At 54.2% G+C, this 18,791-nt stretch overlaps 2 protein-coding genes and 1 long non-coding RNA gene across 4 annotated transcripts in view; 1 reads left to right on the top strand and 2 right to left on the bottom strand.

The window, feature by feature from the left end:
* Nucleotides 1-642: 642 nt before the first annotated feature.
* Nucleotides 643-8,255, bottom strand: LOC125134394 (uncharacterized). Its single transcript, XR_007136625.1, has 3 exons — nt 7,812-8,255; nt 6,508-6,655; nt 643-913 (listed from the first exon to the last, which is right to left on the bottom strand). It is a non-coding gene; the product is annotated as an uncharacterized LOC125134394 (long non-coding RNA).
* An 864-nt stretch (nt 8,256-9,119) lies between these two features.
* TUBB6 (tubulin beta 6 class V) lies at nt 9,120-15,878 on the top strand. 2 transcript variants are annotated; one of them, XM_047793662.1, is made up of 4 exons: nt 9,120-9,258; nt 9,544-9,652; nt 11,141-11,251; nt 14,409-15,878. In XM_047793662.1, the coding sequence occupies exons 1-4, from the start codon at nt 9,202-9,204 to the stop codon at nt 15,470-15,472; spliced, it is 1,341 nt and encodes a 446-aa protein (XP_047649618.1). In that variant the 5' UTR covers nt 9,120-9,201; the 3' UTR covers nt 15,473-15,878. The 2 variants fall into 2 exon arrangements, with proteins under 2 accessions (XP_047649618.1, XP_047649619.1); XM_047793663.1 differs by lacking the exons at nt 9,120-9,258; nt 9,544-9,652 and adding an exon at nt 10,527-10,872.
* Nucleotides 15,879-17,766: 1,888 nt separating this feature from the next.
* Nucleotides 17,767-18,791, bottom strand: part of AFG3L2 (AFG3 like matrix AAA peptidase subunit 2) — a 31,061-nt gene continuing 30,036 nt past the window's right edge. The window contains exon 17 of the mRNA XM_047793661.1: nt 17,767-18,312. Within this exon, the coding sequence (XP_047649617.1) occupies nt 18,070-18,312 (243 nt within the window). The 3' untranslated portion in view covers nt 17,767-18,069. The remainder of the gene's footprint in view (nt 18,313-18,791) is intronic.

Genomic DNA, 18,791 nt, shown 5'->3' with positions numbered 1-18,791 from the left:
CTCGCCTGTGAAAATGCAGAGGCACCCGGTTTCCCCCGAGTGGGGGTGCGAGCCACGCAGCCCATATCTGGGTCTTGGCCACACATGTACTTAGCGGGTGGGTGGGGAGGGATGTTTGCTGAGTCTCGGGCCAGCTGGGGCCACATTCCTGACAACAGCTGAGACAGCTGCGAGGGTGGGCTTGGCTGAAATGCGTTTGACTCTGGAAATAGCCCCGGGGTTTGCCTGTGGAGGAGGAATAAGAGTTCACAGGGCTTTGCGTCCAAACGTATCTTACCTTGGGTGCTCTCCTAGCAACTGTCAGCATGCAAGTGCGGTCCACCCCAGAGGAGCCGCAAGGAGGGAAGGCAGGCTGGCCACCTTCCCACCTGCCCTCTGCCACCCACCACCACCACCACCACCAGATGCAAAGCTCGATTCCTAACTGGTCCTGCGGGAGCAGTGATAGGAAAGGAATTCAGGCAAATACCTGGTGAATCATAATCAGCTGTGAAGGATTCTCTTTTAAAAGCACCATCTGAACTTCGAAAAACCCTGGTGGAAACATCTTTGTTTAGGGAGGCATTGTTACAGTTTCCTTCATTTCCCATCGTAGCATTCTGGGTTCCCCTTTCAGAAAAGGAAAGTCCTTGGATCCGCAAATATTCTGCCTCTCTGTTTCCTTTATTCACAAGTGCTTACCAAGTGTATCTGCATGTTTAGTCTTGTGCTGAGGATTACAGACAACACATAGGAAGTCTAGCCTCTCCCGAGGAACCTGTAATCCAGCCCAGGAGGTAAAACTCTGAACAAGGAATACTGAGACAGCTGGCCCTGGAAGCCTGGCGAGTGAGTGGCTGGGAGAGACACGGGGGCCGCAGACAAGAGTTCAGCTCTGACACACCCACACGGTGCTGTCACATCCAACAGGGACCTAGGACCAGAGAAAGGGCAAGTCAGAGCTCTCCACCTGCAGGTGGGGGTGACGCAGAGCAACTGAACTGAATCCAAGCAGGGACACGCAAAATAGAATCTTTTCCACAAATGATATGGCAGAGGAGGATGATGATAACTGATCAGTGGTCACAGCTGTAGCCTAAATCATATTTATCAGCAAATGCTGGTGGGATTCACCGCCAGCTGGGCGCTAGAAGCTACCTCTGATGGACGGGCGGGCCGGGACAGCCAGGAAGCCACACCTTCCCGGTCCCTGGGGCACAGCTCAGCCTTGCTGACTGCAAGGTCTGGGTCTCTGCCCCAGGCTGGGAGCATCAGCAGCTTCTCTGCCCTACAGGCTGGAAGTTGGGTGAGCCTTGCGGCCTGGACGGAGCATCTCACGTCTTGTCAGGCTTGTCGGGAGTACAGTGGGTCCAGGCGTCCAGCCAGCCCTCCCGTACCTTCCTGGGGAGCCTGCTCTGCCTGCACAGACAGGCCCTGCTGAATCTTCCTTCAGCGTGTTTCCACAAGCCTGCCCTCACCCACTCACGGGCAGCCTCCTTCATGCTTTTCTAAGAGTGTCCAGAACATAGTCAGGACTCGATAGCTGTTGAAGAACCTTTTTTTTTGCCTTTTCTAGGGCTGCTCCCGAAGCACATGGAGGTTCCCAGGCTAGGGGTCCAATCGGAGCTGCAGCTGCCGGCCTACACCAGAGCCACAGCAACTCGGGATTCGAGCTGCATCTGTGACCTACACTACAGCTCACGGCAACACCGGATCCTTAATCCACTGAGCAAGGACAGGGATGGAAACCTGTAACCTCATGGTTCCTAGTCGGATTCGTTAACCACTGAGCCACGATTGGAACTCCTCAGTGAGCCATCCTTAATCACACAAATGGTATCCTACAGCAGGAGCACTCCTGATCTTGTCGTTCTGCTCTCCTGGCCGCCGCCACCAGCAGGCTCCCAGCAGGACAGGGTCCTGGGCATGGTTCCCACGGAGACATTGCATTTTCCCTGAATTTCAGCACAGTGCTGTCTTCCCCTCTATCCATCTTCTCTTTTCTCCCCGTGACCTCCTTTCTCTTTCCCAACTAAAGGATGCGACTTGCTGTTTCTTCTATTCACTAGGTCAACACTTTATTTTTCTTTCTTTCTTTCTTTTTCACTTTTGGCCAGCCCATGGCATATGGAGCTCCCGAGCCAGGGATTGGATCTGAGTCTCAGTCTCAACCTAAGCATCAACTGTGGCAAAACCGGATCCTTAACCCACTGTGCTGGGCTGGGGATCGAACCCAAGTACCAGTGCTCCCAAGACAACACCAATCCTATTGTGACACAGCAGGATTTTAAATAAAAGGTGGCTGAGTATAAATTCTTCCATCATACCCATCCCCAAACCTACCTTCCAAATACATCATCACTAGGTCACTTTCTATTTTCCTTAATGCAGGCTTAATTTTTTTATAGCCCCAGGGGCTAAAGTGAGCAAGGCTGTCTTCTACAACCCAGACGGATAGATGCGTATGGGGTATGAGCCAGACTCCAAGAGAGGAACTTCACACACCTACCACTGCTGCTGGGGACCCTGCAAGACTGCAGTTACAGCCCCGAGCCAAGCTCAGTGCACCTGCCTGACCCCAGAGCCCCAGCAGCACTGACCTCTCTCAGCAGGCAAGCTATGTGCCCAACATCCCCAAGAGGACATTCCAATGAAGCCGTTGGGAACAGTCCTCATGCAAGGGTGCAGATGAAGGGCCTGGGGGAGCTGGGCTGAGGCGGAGGGAGAACACCCCCCCCCCATCACGTCCCCCTCCCTGGACCTGTGGTGTCTGTAAGGCCTTCCTGCGGATGGGGGCATCAGAGCTGAGAGAGGACGGCAGGAAATGTGTCTAAGTGTTATTCATTAATTAATGGTCTTTGGGGGTTGGATTTTATCTATTGGTAGTTTTCAATCTTTTCCAACTTTCCTATTCTTCCCCCACCCTTTTGAAAGATTGTGCTAAAAAGTACATCACTTTAAAATGCACCATTGTGTTGGGAGTTCCCGTCGTGGCGCAGTGGTTAACGAATCCGACTAGGTACCATGAGGTTGCGGGTTCGGTCCCTGCCCTTGCTCAGTGGGTTAACGATCCGGCGTTGCCATGAGCTGTGGTGTAGGTTCAGACACGGCTCGGATCCCACGTTGCTGTGGCTCTGGCATAGGCCAGTGGCTACAGCTCCGATTCAACCCCTAGCCTGGGAACCTCCATATGCCGCGGGAGCGGCCCAAAGAAATAGCAAAAAGACAAAAAAAAAAAAAAGCACCATTGTGGCCATTTTTAAGTGTTCAGTTCAGTGGTGTCCAGTTCATTCATGTTGTGTACAGATCTCTAGAACTTTTTATCTTGCAAAACTCTTCCTTTAATTTTTAATGGAAAAATAATATAGATTATTTTTAACCTAATTAAACTTAAAAGTTTTTGCACAGCAAAAGAAACCATAAACAAAATGAAAAGACAACCCACAGAATGGGAGAAAAAATTTGCAAATGATGCTAATGACAAGGGATGCATCTCCAAAATACACACACAACTCATTCAAAAAATGGGGAGAAGATCTAAATAGACATTTCTCCAAAGAAGACATATAGAAAACCAAAAAAACACATGAAAAGATGCTCAACTAATTATTAGAGAAATGCAAATCAAAACTATTATTAGGTAGCACTTTACACCAATCAGACCATAATTAAAACATCTACAAACAATAAATGCTGGAGAGGGTTTGGAGAAAAGGGAGCCCTCCTACACTATTGGTGGGAGGGTAAATGGGTACAACCACTGTGGAAAACAGTATGGAGTTCCTCAAAAAACTAAAAATAGAACTACCATATGATCCAGCAATCCCACTCCTGGCCATCGATCTGGAGAAAATCTTAACTCAAAAAGACACGTGCACCCCTACGATCACAGCAGCACTATTTACAAAAGCCAATACATGGAAGCAACCTAAATGTCCATCCACAGAGGCATGGATAAAGAAGATGTGGTACATATTTATAATGGAATATTACTCCGCCACAAAAAATGATGAAATAATGCCATTTGCAGCAACATGAATGCAATCGAAATTATCACAGTGAATCAGAAAGACAAATACCATATGCTATCACTTACATGTGGAATCTAAAATATGACACAAATGGAGTTCCCGTTGTGGCTCAGTGGTTAACGAATCCGACTAGGAACCATGGGGTTGTGGGTTCAATCCCTGGCCTCGCTCAGTGGGTTAAGGATCTGGCGTTGCTGTGAGCTGTGGTGTAGGTTGCAGACGTGGCTTGGATCCTGCATTGCTATGGCTCTGGGGTAGGCTGGCAGCTGCAGCTCCGATTTGACCCCTAGCCTGGGAACCTCCATGTGCCGCTGGAGTGGCCCTAGAAATGGCAAAAAGACAAAAAAATAAATAAAATAAAATAAAGTATGACACAAATAAACATCTACAAAACAGAAATAGACTCACAGACACAGAAAACAGACTTTTGGGTGCCAAAGGGGAGGAGGTTGGGGGTTGGGTGGTTTGGAAGTTGGGGTTAGAAGATGTAAGCTATTATATATAGGATGGAGAAACAACAAGGTCCTACTGTATAGCACAAGGAACTGTACTCAATACAAAGAATATGAAAAAAGAAATATATATATATATAACTGAATTGCTTTACTGTACAGCAGAAATCAACACAACACAACTACTTCCATTAAAAAAAATCCTCATGAAGGCGGGCCTCTTCACCTTCTTCCTCCACCTCAGCCTCTGATGGGGACTCTCCAGAGCCAAAGACCCCGGCCCCATCCAGCACCCGCGTCCCCTCCACACTCCTGGCTGACTCTGCTCCCAGCACAAACAGGCTGCCACGTGTTCCAGACAAGGGATGGGGCAAGGGAGCCTGGCGTGTCCACCAGGGGCCAGGCGAGGGCCACAGGCATTGGCATGCAGCCAGCCTGGGCTGGAGGGTCTGAAACTCCTCGTGCTGTAGAGGAAGAAACGGGCTCGGGGGTCACACAGCTTGTCAGGGGTTTGCTGGGGACTAGACCCCAGGTTTTGTCACCTGGTTCAGGGCCCTTCCTTCTGGAACAAGCTGAAGATGGGCACACTGGTCAAGTATCAGAGGATGTGGTCAGGGCCGGAGCCGACACCACGCCTGGGAAAATCACAAATGCAGAGAGCTGGGCTGGGGAAGCCACTGAATCAGTGACAGGTGAGACATTTTGCCGCATTCCATGATCAGATCACAACCGTCACACATTTGATTTACTAGCATCAGCTCGGCGCTGTGGCCATCAGTGACTGCTTTTTGCTCATCCCCGGTTGTAGCCAGAGCCGGCTCACCTTGGCAATAGGAGAGCTGAAAGTCTGTCATGGTCCTTGGAATGGGGGTGCAATGCCCACAGGGCCCACCCCTCCCAAGTCACCTCCAGCCTGTATGAGCTGCCCCTCCCACATGGGGCACAGGGGATGGCCACCCTTTCCCCAAGACTGCCCTCTGTCCACCAAGAGTCACATTGCATAAAAGCACAATGTCCCATGTCATTATAGCTGTCAAAACCTGGGGGTTTAGCCAAAATACGGCCACATGTGGCCATCACCAGTCTGGTCCTAGAGCCTAGCTTGGTCCCTCGGGTCCTTCCCCCGCAGCATTTGGAGAGAAGAAGAGGGACCCTACCTCCTCTGTCCCCTGCATTTCAGACATGGCCAGGGAGCAGTGAGGGTCCTCCCCTGGCTGTGGGGGATTTTCCACACCAGGACCCATAGCTGGCAGTGGCCCTGGACCCTTCCTCCACATGGTGACTATGGAGGAAGTGGGTGAGGGCGAGGGGCTGCGGGCAGATCCAGACAGGAGGTCAGTCCTCACCCAGACCTGCCCTGGGTGGCACCCCCTGCAGGGCCCACCCCCTGCCCGCACACCAGGACTTCAGGATTCCCTGCCTAAACACCCCTGAACCTACCTCAGGGCCCCCTCCTCCTGCTGGTGATAGTGACCTAGGGGCACCAGAACTGGGAGGTGAAAGGGAGGCCAGCCCCCCTACTGCCACCGGTGAGGCAGACCCCAGGGATCTGAGAAGCCCATGTCAGAAGTTGGCTCTGCAGATACAAAGGTGTGTCTTTTTTTTTTTTTTTTTGTCTTTTTGCTATTTCTTGGGCCGCTCCCACGGCATATGGAGGTTCCCAGGCTAGGGGTCGAATCGGAGCTGTAGCCACCAGCCTACGCCAGAGCCACAGCAACGCGGGATCCAAGCCGCGTCTGCAACCTACACCACAGCTCACAGCAACGCCGGATCGTTAACCCACTGAGCAAGCACAGGGACTGAACCCACAACCTCATGGTTCCTAGTCGGATTCGTTAACCACTGCGCCACAATGGGAACTCCACAAAGGTGTGTCTTTAAGGTAGGAGGATGGAATGTTTGCTCTGTGGTTTCTGCATCTGGACTTGCAGCTGCTGGGTCCAGCCTGTGTGGGCCCTGGTTCAGGCCGCATCAGTAGGAGGGACAGGCCCAAACCAGAGATTGGACCCTGTCACTCCACCTGTCACAGCTGTGAGGACACCTACCTTGAAGAGTTGTCATGCAGGTTCTGTACAGAAGCCTCCAGCTCTGAGTCCTGGTCACCTTCACCCTCCAGTCTCGTGGTGCTTGAGTGAAAAGCTGGGGCGCCAGCCAACAGAGAGCATCCATTGGAATCTCTAGTGAATCAGCTCCCTGCATGGAATTCAGGTTACGGCAGTGTCCCCAAGGCCATGCTGATGCCTACTCCTGGCTCCAGAGAAAACCTCAGACTCAGATTCTATCCAAGGACTGGCTTTGAAGAGGTGGCCATTTGAAATAGCAGAGCACTGAGGCTGCGGATGTGGACACCTTTCTTTAAACCACATAGCGGCTTATTCCACAGGGACTGGGGGTGACCAGAGCTGAGGAAAGGCTCTTCCAGAAAACACAGGCCCTCCACTCCCACACCAGCCTCAGCACGGGCACATGGAGAAAGGGAGCATTTCCTTGGAGTCAATAATTAAATTGAACAATGGCAACATGCAGGCTCAGTAAAAGTGCTGAGGTCAGAAGACAGAAGCTGGGGGAAGCTGGGTCAGCTCGGGTCAGGATCTGGGAGCCCCGGGGACTGTGGCCCTCTCACATGCTCTGCGTGGACCTACAGGAGGGCAGAGAAGCAGCGCTGCTGCAGGGGGAGTGGGGTGGGCGGGGATCCTAAGGTTAAAGAAACTGATTCCTGAAATAGAGAACATTTGAAAAACCCCAGAAGAAAAAATTTTAAGTTTTCCACCTCTTTCAAACTACACACACATTAGGATTTCCCCAGAATTTTCACGAATCTGAAAGGAAACTGCTTCTGCAAATTACAGAAGGGCTGCTTCCACTGGGGGCATTTCCCATCAAAGGAGGGTCATTTCCACTCTGCAGGCGTGGGGACTCAGACACTTCCTGAGTCTCCTGACATGAAGCTTCAGGGGGTGGGGGAACCCTCATGAACGCAGAGGGGAAGTGCCGGGACGCCCCCAGGACAATCCTTTCGTTTTACAGAGGATTTGAGGTAACACGGAGCTAAATGGAAACAGAGCCTGAACCTAAAACCTGCGTTTCCCTGACTCAACAGGCAGCGTCATTCCCTTCCATCACCCTTGACTGCCCAGAGGGAGACTCTTGCTCCCCAGAGCCTCATTCAAGCCCAGAAGTGACCTTGACACCTTGACTCCCCATAGGCATAAGGACGCAGAGGGGTGTGTGTGGGGAGGGGCTCAGGGGGGAGGCCGGCAGCAGTCCCAGAGTAGGCCCGGGGGAGAGGGGTGACTGAAGGCGGAGGAGGGCCCAGAACCCAGAGGGCCGCGATCAGTGCAGACTTTACCTGCGGTTGGGGCTGCAGGCAAACACTGGGGCAGGGGAGGGTGGAGCTCAGAGAGTCGGGGCTGCACCTGGTAAAAGGAATTAGGGAACCAAGCTTCCGCCAGCGGAGTTGTCTCCGGCCCGGCCGGCCGGAGAGGGCTCAGCTCCTTCTGCAGGGAATCCCGGCTCATCCCTTGGCGGAAGAGCAGACCAGCGAGCTCCGGCCTCCGTAGGATTAAAGTTTCCTCACTCCTCCAGCTTTGCACTTGTCCATACACAAGACTTGCGCGTCCACACCTCCCTCCCAACAGAAGAAGGGGTTCTCCAACCCAGCGGTGGGCCAGAGGAGGGAAGCCAGAGGAGAGCCCAGGCCCCTGCGCGCTCTAGGCCAACAAAGCGCTTTTCCTCCCAGACTCCGGATGGAGAGGCTGTGCAGACGTGTGTGTGATCCAGCCATGTGTCCACTTTAACCAAACTCCATCACAAACGGTTTGAGGTCTCCAGAACCAAATGGCACCTGTGTTTCGAGACGGAGAGACAGGAGGGAGGGTACATAAAAAGCCCTGTGTCCGTGGCTGAGTTGGGGGGCAGGGGTCAGAATCACCCCGAAAAAGTTCACTCCCGTTTCCCACACACAGTCCTGAGACTATCTGGGCTTGAACTCGCGGGGCGGCGGGGTTGTGCGGACTCCCTGGCCCGCGGTCCCGAAACCCACGCAGGGCGGTTCGGGGTGGGCCCGCCGGCCCCCATCGGCTCAGCAGGACCGCAGCCCCTAGACTTCAGAGCCGGGGCGCTCCAGACTCGCTCTCGGGTGCAGCACGAATCGGCGGGGGGTGGGGGGGTGGTGGTGGGGCACCGGCCTTCCCTTCAGCCGCCCGCCGCGTCTCCGGCCCGACTTGCTCGGGTGGGCGCTCCAGGGACCGGCTCTTTCCCGGCCCGATTTCCGTGTTGGGGGTGGGGGGAACCCTCCACTCCCGGGTCTCCTCTCCCTTCTGTGACCGCGCGGGTTCGAGGTGGCCCCTGGAGGACGGTCCGGGGAGGGGAAGCCCAGGGCGCGCAGGCGGCGGGGTGCCGGGGAGGGAGGCCAGGGGGCGGTGAGCAGAGGCGGGGAGGAGCGGAGGGAGGAACGGGGACCGCTAGGGGGGCCCAGGGTGACAAGGGGAGGGCGCTAGGACCGCGGGGGCGAGGGGGCGACGCGGGTGGGGTGGGGAAGACCTAGCCGGGCGGGGGAGACTGTGGAGGGCTCGCAGCCGGCGGGGGCGGAGGGGGCGCGGCCCGGGGTGGCGGGCCGCGGCCATTGGCCGGGGCGGCTGGGGAAGGGCCGGGGAGGGGCGGCCGGCGCTGGGTGGAGAACTCGGAGCCGCGGAGCCCCCAGTCGCCGCGCCGTCGGAGCAGCGAGCGTCGAGCGCGCCATGAGGGAAATCGTGCACATCCAGGCGGGCCAGTGCGGGAATCAGATCGGCACCAAGGTGGGCGCGGGCCGGACTGGGCTTTCTTGAGGGTGGGCGGCCCGCGTCCCTACCCCCTCGGGCCAGGGCTGCGCAGGAGGACCGGCGCGGAGGAAGGGGCGTCATCGCGGGACCCCAGCTGCATGCACTCCCTGAGCTCCGGCGCAGGGAGCAGCCGCCCGAGTTACAAACGCGCCTGGAATTCGCCTGTGGCTCCCCGCGCCCCGCCTGCTGGGCCGGCCCTGGGGGAGCTGCGGGCGCCGGGTCCCGGGCTGAGTGTCTGTCTCCCGCCCCGCCTTTTGCTAGTTTTGGGAAGTGATCAGCGATGAACATGGCATCGACCCGGCCGGCGGCTACGTGGGTGACTCCGCGCTCCAACTGGAGAGAATCAACGTCTACTACAATGAGTCATCGTGTGAGTGGCGCGGCGCGGCGCGGCGCGACCCCACCCTTCCCCCGCCCCAACCCCCGCCATCCCCCTGGGTCCCCGGCCATCTCCCCCGGACCCCGGCAACACCCTCCCTCCCCCCGGCCATCCCCTCTGGGAACCTCAGCCATACCCCACTCCTCCCCACCCAGGGTCCGGCCATCCCCTCCCCGCTCCCATCCGGGTGCGCCTGGCGCGAGGGCGGTTTGCTCTGGAAAAGTCCTCCGGATGGCCCAGGGCGCCCATGGCTCAGGGTGCCAGCTCCTCCCTCGCTGCCCTGGGGCGGGAAATCCGCGTCGGTTAATTTCAAATAGCCTCTTCAAATAGTTCTCTCCCGGGGATCTGAGCTCCTCAAAACGGGAACCGTTAGTGCTGGGAAATCAACCTAGTGATTAGTCACTACTAGACCAGGTCCTGCTTTTTTTCCTCCCAGTTTAAAGTTTATTTCTTAATAGAGATTTTTGGCTAAAAATGTGAATCCCTCAAATGATTTTTCTGGCCCTTTGCATACCTCCAGTAAGACTACATCCCCTGAAAACTGCGACTACACACAGTTCTGGGTCACTGTCGGGTGGTTTAGTAAAAATTCCAGGCTGTGGTTTATCTAAGTTTGAGAATTATGTCCCCTGGTGCTGGGTAGCCACAAATATATTGTGGTTATGTGTTTATTTCTGTTACAATGTTTCTTATAAAAGTGAGACATGCCTTTCCCAAAGGAAAAAAAAATTAAGACATTGAAAGAACATCCAGAAAGTGACAGGGCCAGCAGCCCCAGAGATAATGACTTTTTTTGTGCTGCTTGTCCACATAAGAGCTGGGAAGAGCAGGATGCATAAATCACTGGGCTTTGCTCATTAAACAGCTATGACAGAAGATCTGGAACAGCAGGATGTGGACAGTGAGGTTCCTGGATGGCAATGAGAAAAGGCCAGTGTACAGGCTCTTGCCTGGTGGGCTCTTTTCTTCTGTCTGGGTGTGTGCATAGCAGGACAGGAGTTGCAGAGCAGTGCCCATTGTAATCGTACTGACCTCATCATTTCTTGCTGGGTTGGCATGAGCACGTGCTTACAGATGAAAGTGCCACACAACCACACATGTCCAGAAATGAGAGAGTCTCCCGGGAAAAAGCCCGTGGATGCATCTGGGACAGGTGCTCAGACTTGCATGTGTGTGAGTGAGAGGTGCAGCGCCACAGCTTTCTGCAACAGGTAAGGTTTATTTTCATGGCACTAGAAAAGGAGAACTTCCCACAGGAGAGAACTGGAAAGTCAGGCGACAGGAAGTGGGGAGACCTCACTTCCCATCCTGCACTTTCCTGGGCTGGCTCCCTCCCTGGACAGGCCAGGCTCCCTTCCCCCAGGGCTAAGAAGGCCTGCTTCACACATACCAGGCAGCTCTGCTGGTGGGACTTGCTTTGGGAAGAACACTGCCCCAGGAATCAGGGAGTGACCCTCGTGGGGGACTGTTTTCTTCCAGCTCAGAAATACGTGCCCAGGGCAGCCCTGGTGGACTTGGAGCCGGGCACCATGGACAGTGTGCGGTCCGGGCCTTTTGGGCAGCTCTTCCGTCCGGACAACTTCATCTTCGGTAGGTTCTGTCTTTCCTGCTTTCTTCTTCTTCTTTCTTATTTTTTAAACATCAAACTAATCTGTGTGCAAGATTAAAAGCATCCTGTGGTGTAGAAAAGCCTAGGATAGAAATTAGCAGACCCCAGCCTCATCACAGGTGGCATCTTTAAGGAAAGCAACCTCCTTGGGAAAAGTGTGCTTTGATTCTCTAAATGAAATGCTTATTAGTGAGAGTTCTTTTCTTTTTTTATTTCAACGGCTGCCCCATGGCATTTGGAGTTCAGAGGCCAGGGAGCAAATCTGAGCTGCAGTTGTGACCTGTGCCGCAGCTGTGGCAACGCCAGATCCTTAACCCACTGTGCCAGGCCAGGGGTCCCATTGTGCCACAGCGGGAACTCTGACACTATTTTTAACTATTAGCTAATTTTAAGAAAATAACACATTTTGCCAAGAGAATGGAGAAAACTCAGAATGTCTGAACATACTTTGGTATGCTGTTGTTTTTTAAGTCATTCTCCAGTTAATAAAAGAGCATGAGGTGCTTGTGAATGATGGTGGTTCATCGCATTGGCTTCAGAGTTAGTGAATTAAAATAAACCAGTGCCACTCCATTTTCAGATATAGTTTGAAGTGGTTTTTAAAAAAACACTGACGTGAAGTAACCACAACTTTAAAAGTAAAAGTTCTCTGAATTTCAGTTTTAAACATGAACATACTCAAAAAACAAAATAAAACACACCCAGATTGCTGATTGCATAGCAGTCACGCCTATTAGAGGGAGAGAGTTTTTTTGTGGGACAAAACATAGCACCAGGAGGATGAACCCCACCCCTCTCTGTGCAGGTGTGAGTTTCTCTTCCAGATTCAGGGATGGAAGGGAGCCAGGGAGCACATGGCCCTGAGACATATCTCACACCCAGTATGAGCTGGAGGTGAACCAGGGGGCAAGCTCAGAGGTCCCGGGAATCCCTTGCAGCCTCATTTCCTACAATCTGGAGCCACTGGTTAATGTCCCAACCTCTCATTGTGGAAGATGTTCAACTCCTGACCTCCAAATATTTAACTGGGAACATCTATTGCTATGAGACGCTGGCAAAATATTTTCAGAAGCCTTCAGCTTCCTCCTTTTGTCAAGAGCTGAGAAAATGTCATGGCTGATTGTGCTGTAAACACAGAGGAGGTCAGGTGAACAGTATGAGCTGGATGGAGGGGAGGAGATCAAGGCCAGGTCCGCACCTGGAGCAGAGGGGCTCCCCTGACCGTGGCTGCATGTCCCCTGCGGTCCATGCTGCTCAGTGAGGTCATTCCTGTGCTCTGTGCAGGTGTAGAGGTGTGTGAGCCCTGAGCTCTACTGACTGCTGGCCTGGTGGGGACAGTAGGGAGAGGAGGGGTGTGGCAGGACAGTGACAGTTTCCAGACTCATGAGAGAGAGAGAGCGGCTAGCAGGTTTCACTGTGTGAGCCAGCTGCCTGGGGAGAGGGGGAGTCTTGACGAGAACTCACCTCCTTGACAAGGAAATGCCCCTGAGGGTCACAGGCCTTGTAGGACTCCAGGCTGCCCTCAGCAGAACAGTCCTGAGTCTGCCGCTTGGCACCCCTTTGCGTCGATGCCCCTCTCGGACTTCTCGGGCCTCTGTTCTTGGCTGTTTCGGTCCTTCCTTTCCCTTCACTGTACAGACTGTGCCTTGGCCAGCACCTGTCAGCCTATCATTTTGCATGTTGTGGGTGGAGCTGCTGGGTCTGTGGCACCAACTTTGATGAGGTCGCCGATTTGCCTGTCCTGGATGCTGTGCCCCCAGTCGCTCCAATGTGGAGGGGCCTTGCCCCAGACCTTGGCCTGTGTGGTCTTAGCAAGCTTCTTGAGCTCTCTCAGGTCACGGGGAGGAGGGGTGGAGTCTCCTTGTTTAGGGTGCATTTCCCTTCTGGGGAGCATGCCTCGCTATTTGCATTGTTTGCAGTCCCCTCCCTGGACCAGTTTTCTGTCCTTCCTAAAAGTTGCTGTTCTTACTGATGTTCAGGACTCCTTTAGATGCCTCAGAAGTGATTCCTTTGGTATAAGAAGCACTAACAGTCAATGCATCTTTTTTTTGTCTTTTTTTTGCTATTTCTTGGGTCGCTCCCGTGGCATATGGAAGTTCCCAGGCTAGGGGTCGAATCGGAGCTGTAGCCACCGGCCTATGCCAGAGCCACAGCAACGAGGGATCCGAGCCACGTCTGCGACCTACACCACAGCTCACGGCAACGCCAGATCCTTAACCCACTGAGCAAGGGCAGGGACCGAACCCGCAACCTCATGGTTCCTAGTCAGATTCGTTAACCACTGCACCACGACGGGAACTCCCAGTCAGTGCATCTTAAACTTACTGAAGAAACACACAATTTCCGTTGTTCTTGTTTTACAGACTTGAACTTGAACATGACACCACAGGGTTTAGCATTGATAAATACTATGCAAGATCTAGAGACATTGTGCCTCCCACCCCCGCAAACTACAGAATCACTGGCCCCACTCCCAGGCACCCACAGCCTTCTGCCTGATGTGGAGCTAGGACGGTCTCAAGGGGCAGCCCTGGCTGTGTTGCTGCTCCCAGCTCAGTTTCCCACATCAGTGTGCGACATCACGTGAAGCTGGTCTTGGGTGGGGTGGGGTGGGGTGAATTGTTGCCACCAGTTTGGTGTTAAGTGGGGAGAGGTCTACTCAGTGTGGTGCCAGCAGTGCCTTGCCCCACAGGATAGACTGGCCCTGGTGCCTCTGTGTCTCTTATTTTCTGTGTCCTCCTGACCAGCCAAGTCCCTGCCATTGTCAGCTTCAGCAGTGGGGCCACAGTGGTCTCCTTTGTTCCACATGTAGGGAGTTTGCCAAGGAAGCTGATGGATTTATCTTTTAGTTTAGTTTTTTTTTTTTTTTGGGTAACACATTCTTTGTTTCAAAACCAGATTTGATATACACACGTAATACACCTATGTATTGAAGACATATAAGAGCATTAAATAGCCCTCCTTGCTTGCTAAACAGCTTACCACTTGGCTGTACATTATGTTGCCTTGTGAGTGTGCAGCACTGTATCATCTAAACGCTTCCTGATACATCTTTTCCGTCACTGTTTTAAACATGCGGAGTGTGGCTCCACCCTGCAGCCCTGTTTGAATTGCGTCCATTCTCTTGCTTTATCCCAGGACAGACTGGTGCTGGCAACAACTGGGCCAAGGGCCACTACACGGAGGGCGCGGAGCTGATGGACTCAGTCCTGGATGTGGTGCGGAAGGAGAGCGAGCACTGCGACTGCCTGCAGGGCTTCCAGCTCACCCACTCGCTGGGCGGTGGCACAGGCTCCGGGATGGGCACCTTGCTCATCAGCAAGATCCGAGAGGAGTTCCCCGATCGCATCATGAACACCTTCAGCGTCATGCCCTCACCCAAGGTGTCAGACACGGTGGTTGAGCCCTACAACGCCACGCTGTCTGTGCACCAGCTGGTGGAGAACACGGATGAGACCTACTGCATCGACAACGAGGCCCTGTATGACATCTGCTTCCGCACCCTGAAGCTGACCACGCCTACCTACGGGGACCTCAACCACCTGGTGTCGGCCACCATGAGTGGGGTCACCACCTCCCTGCGCTTCCCAGGCCAGCTCAACGCTGACCTGCGCAAGCTGGCTGTGAACATGGTCCCCTTCCCACGCCTGCACTTCTTCATGCCCGGCTTCGCGCCGCTCACCGCCCGGGGCAGCCAGCAGTACCGCGCCCTGACGGTGCCAGAGCTCACCCAGCAGATGTTCGATGCCAAGAACATGATGGCCGCCTGCGACCCTCGCCACGGCCGCTACCTGACCGTGGCCACCGTCTTCCGGGGCCCCATGTCCATGAAGGAGGTGGACGAGCAGATGCTGGCCATCCAGAACAAGAACAGCAGCTACTTCGTGGAGTGGATCCCCAACAATGTGAAGGTGGCCGTGTGCGACATCCCACCATGCGGCCTGAAGATGGCTGCCACCTTCATCGGCAACAGCACAGCCATCCAGGAGCTGTTCAAGCGCATCTCGGAGCAGTTCTCGGCCATGTTCCGGCGCAAGGCCTTCCTGCACTGGTTCACGGGCGAGGGCATGGACGAGATGGAGTTCACCGAGGCTGAGAGCAACATGAACGACCTGGTGTCCGAGTACCAGCAGTACCAGGACGCCACGGCTGACGAGGGCGAGGAAGCTTTTGAGGATGACGAGGAGGAGGTCAATGAGTAGAGGCGCGTCCCTGCCTCAGACGCCACGGCTCAGATGTCCTTCAATGTGGGTGTGTCTGGAACTCCCAGCCGCCCAGTGGGGCCCTGTCTGAGTGTGTGGGGACAGGCCCTGCACAGAGACAGCGAGACTGTCCTGTTGGTCATCTGAGATGGGGGATGTCAGAAGAGCAGGGAACTGGCACTCCCACCCAACACCAGGTTCGAGAGGACTGGAGGGAACTAACGGGCTGAAGGGCTAAATACATCAGCCGCATCTCTGTACGTCTCCCACATGTCTGTGAAGCAGGGTTAAAAACAGCATGTTTTCATCCCATGATGATGCCTGAGGCTGGAGGTCCTGCCCCCTAGCCGATGGCAGCATTGACCCTGGAAATGACCTATCACAATAAAACCCTAACTGCTCCCTAGTCTCTTCCAGCCCCTGCTTACCCCACAACCCTTCCCCACCCCCCACAGCTCGTTCCACTCAGGGAGGGGCTTCTCTTCAGCTGGAGGTGCTCAGGCTGGCCTGAGAGTCTTTAACGGCAGGGCAGATCGCTCCTCTGGGAAAGGAGTGTACCCACAAATAAAAGCCCACGTCCCCATTTGTGACCAGCACTTACACTCCTGTGAAGTCTTTCATCTCCTGCATCTGGCCTGGGGCTAGTGCGCTCGGCCACCCCAAACACCTTCGCAAACAGCTGGGCCGAGGGTCTGCTGAAGTTTGCAGGAGGAGCCACAGAATACAACCTTCAGGATTCTGGCCAAAGCTGGAGGACACACAAGTTCCAGGTGGGTGGGGGGCCAGGCTGGGCCAGCTCTAGGAGCTGCCTGCTTCCTTGGGTGTTGGAGGAGAGGGGCTCTTTCCTGAATAACAGATCCCACTTCCTGGTGTCTATAATGAGCCATACTCCCTAAGGGGCCAGATCACCTCCATGGGGTGATATGCAGACATGGCTGGTCACCGAGGTTCTGGTTGGGCTGCTTCCTCCCCGGAAGGCATCACCATCATCCCCTAAGCTGGACACTCACTAGGTCTGCTGGGCCTTGGAGGGGACAGGTGCCCTGAGTGCCTGCTGAAGGCCAGGCCCTAGTCAGGCCCCAACATGCTCATATACACACATTGGCTACTGACCATGGAGGGCCTTATGCAGTGCAGGAGAGATGTGGGCCACATCTGACCAGTGGTCAGCGTAGCCCCAAGTCGGACCCAACCTGTGCTGCCACCACCCAGGAGCCCAGGCAGGACAGCACATGCGGCCCCTCCTCATCTGTGGGCTTCACACAGCAGCTGCCCTCAGCATGCTGGGAGGGAGGCAGGTACAGGGTTCCTGGGCTCCTGTCATGCCACTTGTAGGGTCCAAACAGCTGCTTCTGTGACCTGGCCAGGGGAGTCTGGAAGAGTGGTCCCAGGATAGAAGGGGCCAGCCTGGCCCCCTGACACCCCATCAGCCCAGTGCTCCTCCAGGGATGCCACCCTGTTCTGTGCTTAAGTCTGACAAGTCAATGCCCACAGCATCCTTATCTGCACCAAAGACACACAGCAAGTTGGAATAACACTAAAGGAGGCCACTAAAAAGGTATTAAAAATGCAAGAACATTTGGGGCCTCAAGTCAAGGTAATGGCATCTGAGAACTTAATTCATCTGCCTCGCGCCACCTTTTGCCGAGTCCTGACCTGGGTTTGCACCACTGTAGATTTTTCTGGAACCACAGCACAACATAATCTAGATATTACAGCAAGCTTCCGATTCCCACCTGGCCTGGGCCTCACAAAGATCGGGGGTGTGGGCCCCCAGCTTAGTGGCCGTGTCTTTCTCTGCAATCCAGGGATGGTGTGGAGAGCCCACCGGACCCACTATGGCTACACAGCCACCTGAGACCCACACGTGACCGACTGGCCAAGTGAGGACACACACTGATGCCACTGCCCCCAGAGTCACCAACTCATGTGGTGCCAACACACTTCATATCTGGAGTTCACCCCTTGGGACAAATCCTGAAGCTACTAGGCCTCTTGTGGGAGCTGAAGAGAACACACAAGCCTGAGCCTTGAAGGACTCCTCTCGAAAAAGCAGTATTTAAATCCTTTCCATTATGCTTTCCGAAAGTATCTCAAGCATTATCAGTGATCCTTTGTGTCTTTAGAAGGAAAAAGTGCAGTGATGACACTTTATTTTTGACATAAAGAAGCCGTATTTACATAATACATTCATAGTTTTAAATATGTTACAGCTCTCTGTAGAAACCATTCCATCACAAAATAGCAACATGTGGCCTGGATTCAATCTTAAAAAATATTAAATCAAATGAAAATACTCTTATCAGGACTCCAATTTAATTTCACAGCTGTCACAGAGGGAAGCTCTGAAGGGCAGTGGGAGTGAAGAGGGGGTGGCGGGAGAACACCCCCCTTCCACGCTGGCAGCTCCAGAGTCCATGCCCCACGCGCTGCATCACGCCAGGGAGGAGGAGCAGCAGGGGCGTAGGGCCTGTGCTCCCCACCCCAGGGCTGGCTGAGGCCCTCCTCTCTGCTGTCCTCTGGGCTGGCAGCTGGCTGAGAGGGACTCGTAGAGCACGCCTCAGAGAAGCCAGAGCTGGGATCCTGTGATCCACGAGCTACGAGGGGCTGGCCCCCTGGACCTGGCTGGCGACCTTCTCGCCCGCGGGCTCCTCCCCGCTGCCCTCCCGCTCCCTGTTCCAGTCCTTCAGGCCCTCTGGGAGTGATGTGTCCTCATCCAGGCTGCCCGTGCCTTCCACAAACTCTTCGTATGTAGATTTTTCTGCAAATGGTCTGGGGCCCAAAAGTTCAACCATGTTATTCTTGTCTAGTACTTCTTTTTCTAATAACAGCAGAGCAACCTGGAAGGTGAACAGCTGTGGTTAAACAGTTACCCAGCAACGTCTCTCAAAGCTCATAACGTTTTTATTCGCCCCCTTCCAACAAAGGATCTAAGCACCGAAGGGAGATATTCATGGTCACATAATTTTAAAACAAGACGTGCAAAAGAACTGGAAAAACCTGAGACCCCAGGAGGGCACGTGTCCATGTGGGAGCCACTGCGCTGTGGTGAAGAGCAGGAGGCTGTCCCCCAGATACCGCGGAGCGACGTCCTTGAGGAGGACGCCGCCACACCTGCCTTCTCAGGAGGGGAAGAGCTCTGCGTGCTCATCCAACATCAGGAAATTCTTGGAGGACACTCAAGGAAGTGACATGAGTGGCTGGGGATGGACGGGGGTAAAGGACGAAAACAGGGTGAGCAGGAAATCCTCAAGGGTGGTGGAAAAAAATAAAGAGCAATGAGGTACACAGAGAATGAAGCAGGAGGTTAACGGAAATA

This window comes from Phacochoerus africanus, chromosome 8 (assembly GCF_016906955.1).
Source record: "Phacochoerus africanus isolate WHEZ1 chromosome 8, ROS_Pafr_v1, whole genome shotgun sequence".
Classification (NCBI taxonomy): domain Eukaryota; kingdom Metazoa; phylum Chordata; class Mammalia; order Artiodactyla; family Suidae; genus Phacochoerus; species Phacochoerus africanus.
The sequence above is the reverse complement of the archived record's forward strand: the minus strand, read 5'-3'. Positions and strand labels throughout refer to the sequence as shown.

Bases quoted from the DNA above. Each gene is read 5' to 3' on its own strand.
- TUBB6 (XM_047793662.1), top strand. From the start codon at position 9,202: ATGAGGGAAATCGTGCACATCCAGGCGGGCCAGTGCGGGAATCAGATC. The intron at 9,653-11,140 runs GTGAGTGGCGCG...GTTTTCTTCCAG, and splicing joins CTACTACAATGAGTCATCGT to CTCAGAAATACGTGCCCAGG. The intron at 11,252-14,408 runs GTAGGTTCTGTC...GCTTTATCCCAG, and splicing joins TCCGGACAACTTCATCTTCG to GACAGACTGGTGCTGGCAAC.